The sequence below is a fragment of the Montipora capricornis genome, chromosome 2 (genome assembly GCF_036669925.1).
Source record: "Montipora capricornis isolate CH-2021 chromosome 2, ASM3666992v2, whole genome shotgun sequence".
NCBI lineage: Eukaryota > Metazoa > Cnidaria > Anthozoa > Scleractinia > Acroporidae > Montipora > Montipora capricornis.
The window spans coordinates 7,932,066-7,939,059 of record NC_090884.1 but is presented as its reverse complement, the minus strand read 5'-3'; the positions used below and the strand labels follow the sequence as shown (position 1 = coordinate 7,939,059).

The 6,994-nt window shown below is 38.7% G+C and overlaps 1 protein-coding gene across 1 annotated transcript in view; it reads right to left on the bottom strand.

The window, feature by feature from the left end:
* LOC138037741 (neuronal acetylcholine receptor subunit alpha-7-like) overlaps positions 1-6,700 on the bottom strand; it is a 9,905-nt gene extending 3,205 nt beyond the window's left edge. Inside the window, exons 1-5 of the mRNA XM_068883648.1 lie at positions 6,340-6,700; positions 6,087-6,222; positions 3,677-3,828; positions 2,031-2,075; positions 634-743 (exon numbers count right to left, since the gene is read on the bottom strand). Coding sequence (XP_068739749.1) covers positions 634-743; positions 2,031-2,075; positions 3,677-3,828; positions 6,087-6,174 — 395 coding nt within the window. The 5' untranslated portion in view covers positions 6,175-6,222; positions 6,340-6,700. The remainder of the gene's footprint in view (positions 1-633; positions 744-2,030; positions 2,076-3,676; positions 3,829-6,086; positions 6,223-6,339) is intronic.
* Between the last annotated feature and the right edge of the window lie 294 nt (positions 6,701-6,994).

The window sequence follows — 6,994 nt, the reverse complement described above, 5'->3', positions numbered from 1 at the left end:
GAGGTCACGGGTTCAAACCCCGTTGAAGTCCTGAATTTTTCAGGCTTCTCTACGCAATTGCTAAAATTGCGTTCATAAGTGCGAGGACCATAGCTTTACCTGATTTCATATCCGCAGTTCAGTATATGAATAATTTTATATATCATTTCGTTCATTATTAGCTCGCATGGATAATCAGCTACAAATAATCGTGGTCCCAGTTGTTATAAGACCGGACAACTTTACCCTGTGAAGAAGTCACTGTCTGACAGTTTTAATCTGTGCAAAGACTTCAGTATTTCCTCGCGTAACCCAGATAACCGTGAATATGCACACACTAAGCCCATCTCACCAAAGGAGTGTAAATTTTGGCCAAAAATCAACATTAAGTATATAGTAATTTATCGCCTGTATAAAGTTAAACGGCTTTTGAACAAGTGGGGCCAGAATTACACTCGCCATAGGCCTTTTTTCGATAATTTATATTAAAACTCAGCTTGAAAGAGAGGTTTAGGCAAGGACAAAGGAAAGTGGATGATATACAAATCTTTCACATTCATTCCAATTGTTTCTATTGTTTTTGAATATTTGATATTTTGAAAATGGGCTATTGGAGTGGATTGTACTGCTGCAAACTGAAAAATAAACATTTACCTGTTATGCAGGACAATGTCTGGTTTCCATACCAAATCTGGATTGGTGTTGATAGAACGGAGGCCTTCGTATTTTGAAGGATCCCAGGTTAGCCAAGGATCGCGCCATTGCTGAAGAAAATATAGATCAAAAGTTGGCTTTTGACAAAAAGGGAATGTTGTTTTCATTACATCGACATATAAAGATTGTTTTGTTGTTATTTTCCACGTTGGTTACCTCAAAATTCAAAGGAATATGTGACCTTAAATATGCTACGTGAGGCCGTACCCTCCCCACGAAAGAAAAACGAGAGGAGGGAACGTCTACGAAATGCTGACCCAAATCCGTTGTCTCCGCTCTCTTTTTGGCGTTGATGAGAGACGAAAACGGTGCAAAAGGAACGTAAACAGTGTTCTCATCTTGAATCGGAAATGGGCTGTGACTATCTGGCCTTGGTTGTTCAAAAAGTGGATAACGATATCCACCGGATAATTCACTATCCAGCGGATAAACACTAGAAAATTCAATTGAGTTATTCAGTGGATAGTGATTTATCTAGTGGATAGCGCTTTCCACCCTTCGAACAACTGGGGCCTAGTCTGAGTGGTTCGGTGTGCTGAAATCCAAACTTTCTGGAAGCGATTCCTTGTACCGGAAAACAAGCCGAGCGTTTCGAAACTTACTGTGTAGGAGCTAGTCCCATTTTTCTAATAAGCCATTTTCGAAATATCAAATGTTCAGATTGATAGTGAGGCAATGAGAACATAAACAATAGAAATACGTTGGAATGAATGTAAAAAATATTTAGATATCATCCACTTTCCTTTGTCTTTGTCCTCACTGCCTCAATATCAAGCTGAATTTTAATATATCGAAAAAGCCCTATTCCTCAAGGTTGTACTGCAAATTTTCAAATTTTGCCGTTTCTTAAGGAAAGGCGTACGCCGTGCAGCAAGATTTCTCTCTTTCATCAATTATTTTCTGTTGTGTTGCCGAAGCCGTGATCGTTTTCAAATGTTTTTGTTGATTTTTATTCAGTTTTTACTTATCCTATTTGTTAGCGAAGTTTGCACTAACAGAAACACTCATAGAGTGTTTTTGCAGAATGCAGCAAGGAAAGAAGGACGGTCGAGAAGGAGAGAGACAAAGCGGGGTGGAAGAGTTGGAATTTGGCCAAAGCAGCGGCGCGAAACAGAGAGCATTGGGCAGAGAGCGTGACGGCCTTATGCGCCTACTGGCGCAAAGAGAAATGATCATGATGATGATGAGCAAGGAAATATATTTAAACGCGTGCCGCACGTGAAGCATGAGTCCTATTTTTTATCAATGATGCTTTGCGGCGTTGGTGTGGCCGTCGGCGCTGCTTCGTTTTGAATGCCGTGCTTTTCTTGCTTCAAAGTGCTGTGAATTTTACAGACCTGTCGTATCCAAACGTTGCTTGTCAATACTTGATTTTTCTCATCCTGAAAATTAAAAGAGAGAGCTCAAACATATAAGTTAATTTTGGTAATTTTAAGAACCAGAACGTGGCGGTGCCTGGGAAAAAAGGTGTTTAATTGCGGACGACAAAGAGCGCATTACGATTTTCGAGAATATTCTACTCGCCCTGTACTTTTTAGGACAACTGCTGTTGACCCATATCGACTTTGCACAGAGTTATATCGCTGACGCATTACATCGGCGCTTCGGTAGCAAAAACATACGTCTCATTCATACACTGTGTTGCCAAAAAAATTCCATATACTTCACCACAGACCTTAAAAATAAAGAAGCGGATACGCACTCTATTAAAGAAAACAAAAATTATTCAGTGCACTTTGTAACGTTCTGTTATTCTTCGTTTTCTATATATTTCTAGTTTTCCATTCCTACAATTCAACAAATTTAACCATATTAGTTAAACGTTTAATTGATAACAAAGCGACTCAGGGATTCCAATGTTGAACTGCATCGTTATTATTGAAAAACGATATTCGAGTTTATGAAGACGTTGTATATTAAAATGCCATCGATCAAGAAACGCCTGGAGCCACTTTTATTGGCGGATGCAAAATGCAAAGTGACCGCCCTCTTAACAAAAAATCGCTTACCACATATTAAAAACCATTAGCAAAAAGTGATCTGGAGCAGAAGCTGAGAAAACAATCAAAAGTGGAGAACAGCCAGAAAAACGGTAGGGAATAAACAACCAATGAAAGAAGAGACTCTCAAGAAAGTCAATACTTGCACAAATCCCACAATACACCTCTTTTACCTCCCCCCCCCCCCCCCCCCTCCCAAAAAAAAAAAAAAGGAAAATCTGCGTAGGCATTGTTTTCGACTTCTCTTGGGAAATTTTCATTTCCCAGGAGAAGTTGCAAACAATGGTTATGCAAACGTTTTGGGGGGTAATAGAGGTGTATTATGGGATTGTGCAAGTAGTAAATACCGGAAAGGGAAAAGATCGCTCCACCCACCCGACCCAAACGATCATCCAAGCGAAATAGAAGTACGCGAAAAGGTAAGAAATGTTTTTGTGATGAGCCTGCGTCTGTCTGACCACCAGGTATTACACAACATCGCATCTTCATCAAGTTTTTTTCGATTTCGCTCGGATTGTCTCGCATTTTTCGCTCGTGCTTCGTACTTCCAAACTTTTCGAGTTAAAGGAATTTAATAAAACAATTATTCCATTCGCGCTTGTTGGATATGAGACTGGTTATAGCCAACTCGGCGCTACGCGCCTCGTTGGCTATTTACCATCTCATATCCAATGCGCGCTCATTAGATAATTGTTAAATATTGAGATAATATGCCACAGAAAGATGATTTTAACTCATTTATTCCTTCAACGATTTTCATCTTTTCGGGCGCAAATCCCGTGCGAGGTGAAATTGGAGTTTGAGTAGACAGTCAGAGAGCCCCCTCAACTTTATCCACTGTTGTAGTATATGCTAAATTGCCGATATTTATATAACAATTCATCCAAATTCGGTAAAAAATAAGAGATTAACTCGGCCTTCGTGGCTCAACGATTTGCCCCCCGGGAGAAGCTTTTGGAAGTACAAATTGTGTTGATACTCACCAAAGTATGAAGATTGATGTAAGCCAAACCAAACCTGACCAAAACAGGTTGCGACAGGTTCAAAACCGGTCTTCCTCTAGGGTCGTAGTCCTTGAAAAGTGCTTCGATCAAAGTTGTTTCGATTCTGGTGAGATTTACATGAGCCTGGCAACCTACAAGAGAACAATACCAACAAAGTTGCTTCAGCGGACGTAAACAAAGACGAAGAGTGAAAATGAGGAAACAACGTTAACGTTTCATTGACAAACTATAAAAGCACGATAGACATGGGACTTCAACCACCATAGTGCAAAGTGCTTTGAAAAGAAAAAACAGGATTTTCTTGTTAGAAAACTGCGTCTACATTTAAAAAAAAACCGCGTCATCTTTTGAAATAATAAAATTTTAGTACTGGTGAGTTCAGAGTCCAGAGTCCAGCTTTTAGACTATACCCCGAGCCTGGGGTAAATAATCGTTTTAGATTCAAGAAATATGCATTTTCCTTAAAACGATAAAATACTTTGTCTGGCACCTCGACAAAACGGCTTGCGGCCATTTTGAACCGCTTAGGTGATGATCGCTTTATGATCACCTCAAGTGCAACCAATCAGCGTAGAGAATTTCATTAATCATTTATGTAATTATACTAAATTGGAATGTTACAATAACTTGTCTGTGATCAAATTGAAGACTTCATTACACATGATAGAAAGTGGGGCTGCTGTTTTTTTTAACACCCTGAAATGTGCGAGTAATCAATATTCCGCGTTTATATGATTAAAAATAAACCCGATGCAATACACTTTTCTTTTTTCATTGTGCGCTTCTTATAAACCTTAATTAAGTAACCAACAGTGTTGTTACCGACACTTTGCCATTACACTTAAGTGCCTCTTTAGTAGCGTTTCCTTCGCAACCGTTGATTAAATCTTTTCGACATTTTTCCTTCGTTACAGTCGCTCTAGCGCGCAAACGTAGTCCAGCGTGGTCCGCTTAATTCAAAATTCTAAAACGCTCGTAAGTGCTCTTGCATTTTTTTTACGTTATATCATTGAATTGCAAAAAATACGTACAGCTGTTTAGTATTTTTGGAACTTAGGGTTAAAACGAGTCCAGGGACGCTGATTCGAGGAATTTGAACTTCTTCAATATAACATTAGAAGTGGGTGACGTAAAAAAGCGAGCCTGTAAACATACTAAATATTTAAAGCTTCGGTCTCCTGGTCCCTATTAAGAACATAATAATTACAAGTGCAAAGGACAAACTGTTGATAGAAATTTCCGTGTCCAACATCGAAAGCTGTAGGGTCCATGTAGTATAGTCAGTGAAACATAAACAGACTGGAGAATAATAATCAGGCTTTTTCAACATTTAAGCGAAATGAACAAATTCTAAGGGATAAGAATCTAAAAGAAGTTTAATGGTGTCCGGAGGTCGCTAAATAATAAATAATAATAAATTGATTTATCGCAAGAATCTCATATACGGAATGGGGAACACACTGATCTAGACAATTTCTAGGGCTTATCTTGTATCTCGAAAATTCGCGGACTAACTCAGGCTAACAGCAATTTTATCTTCTTTATCGCTCGTTTAAGATATGAATCGTGGAGAGTGCAATTACGCCCCGTTTTTGGAATTTTTTTTTTTGCGTGTTCAAAAAATAATATATCACGTGTATTACGTAATATTCATTTGAAGGAGACCATTACCTTACAAAAAATGAAGATGTCTTGACACAATTCACATATCGATAATCATCGAACCGCTTGGGCCGGTCTTTTTTTTACGAAGTCTAACTTAAGCTGTTGTTTCCAACAATCAGTTCACGTACAGAACTTTCTAGAGGTGGTTTGCTTTACGTACAATTCACATATCGAATACCCATGCATTTTCTTGCTTCCTTAAGCTAGGGTGCGTTCGATTGTATTCCAGAATAGGAATACACGAATAGAAGTTAGAAATACTTCGTTTTTGAGGAGATCCACATTAAAATTGTCAAACACCTGCTTCAATGCTGTTATAATCATACCTTTATTAACCTTGTTGCTTCAAAACGCCAAACATGCCTTCATTAAATCATCACTCCACGTATTCTTATTGCGGAATAGGGTCAATCGAACACACCGTGTTCGCAATGTTGCGAAACCTCCAACAAAAGTTCGTAAATTTGATACTTTTAAAACATTATACAATTCTATAACAATCTTTCGTTTATAAGACATACACACTTTCTGCGACAAGAGTAATCTCCGGGTAAGTATCAATTTAAACACAAAACTTGAAATAGCAAGTGTGAGCTCTTAATTACAGCTGCCCGCAAGTCTTTACTCATCAAAGAAGCGAGCAAAATGCAAACAAAATATAGATCAAGTTTTCCAGTGACGCTACTTTGCAACAACAGGCGCATACGTTTTTTCAAATACTTACATTTAAATTCCTCAGCCGCCAACACAAGTGCAAGCGACCAGAATATTAGAAAACTCCACTGCCTTGCTCTCAATCTGCGGGAAGCCATGTTTTGTTAAATGTTCTTCTCCGCGACTTCAAGTTGTTATTATGCCCTCTATAAAAGCAAAACAAATAACCGTATTTCATAAGACAGAGACTGCGGTCTCCAGACCATGTACAGTATTAGAAAGATGGAAGTCATAAACAAACCAAGGACGTCAATCCTACTTGCCTGGAGTCGTTTTGTCCGATTTGAAACGATCAACAGTTAGAAAACACTTCTCAAAAATGGATTAATAAATCGGCGCAGATAAGAGGTTCTTACACTCGAGCGTCCATTGATCCTTCTTTATTTGGCACAGGAGGTATCGACGTTTTCGACTCTCACAACTCTGACCGTTCACGATCAGAATCTCGAACTAAAAACAGGCGGAAATATGAACAAGCTTTCAGTCAGGCATTTAGCCCCAATCGACTCGTCTTCCTGTGGCAGATGCACAATGCTATCTCCCATCAAGTACTCAGCGAGACCATTAGCATTTTAAAACGAAATCTCCTAGGGAATAGTAAAATTAATTAAGCTAAGCTGGATTAATTTTGTCTGTTTATGTTATCTAGTGGGTAAAAAACGTAAAAGCCCTGGTGAAAATGAAAACAAACCGCGCTGTTTTTCAAAACAAATTTGAAAGCCTTCGCATTGACCGAATGCGAAAATGGCTGCCAACAAATTAGTCTTTTGTCTTTGTGTTAATTAGCCTAACTAGCCTCGTTTTACAATCAAATTCTTTCAAGTTACAAGTGTTAGTGAGGCTAGTTAGGCCAATTAACACAGACAAAATAATAATTTGTGGGCGGCCATTTTTGCATCCGGTCAATTCTATTGGTGA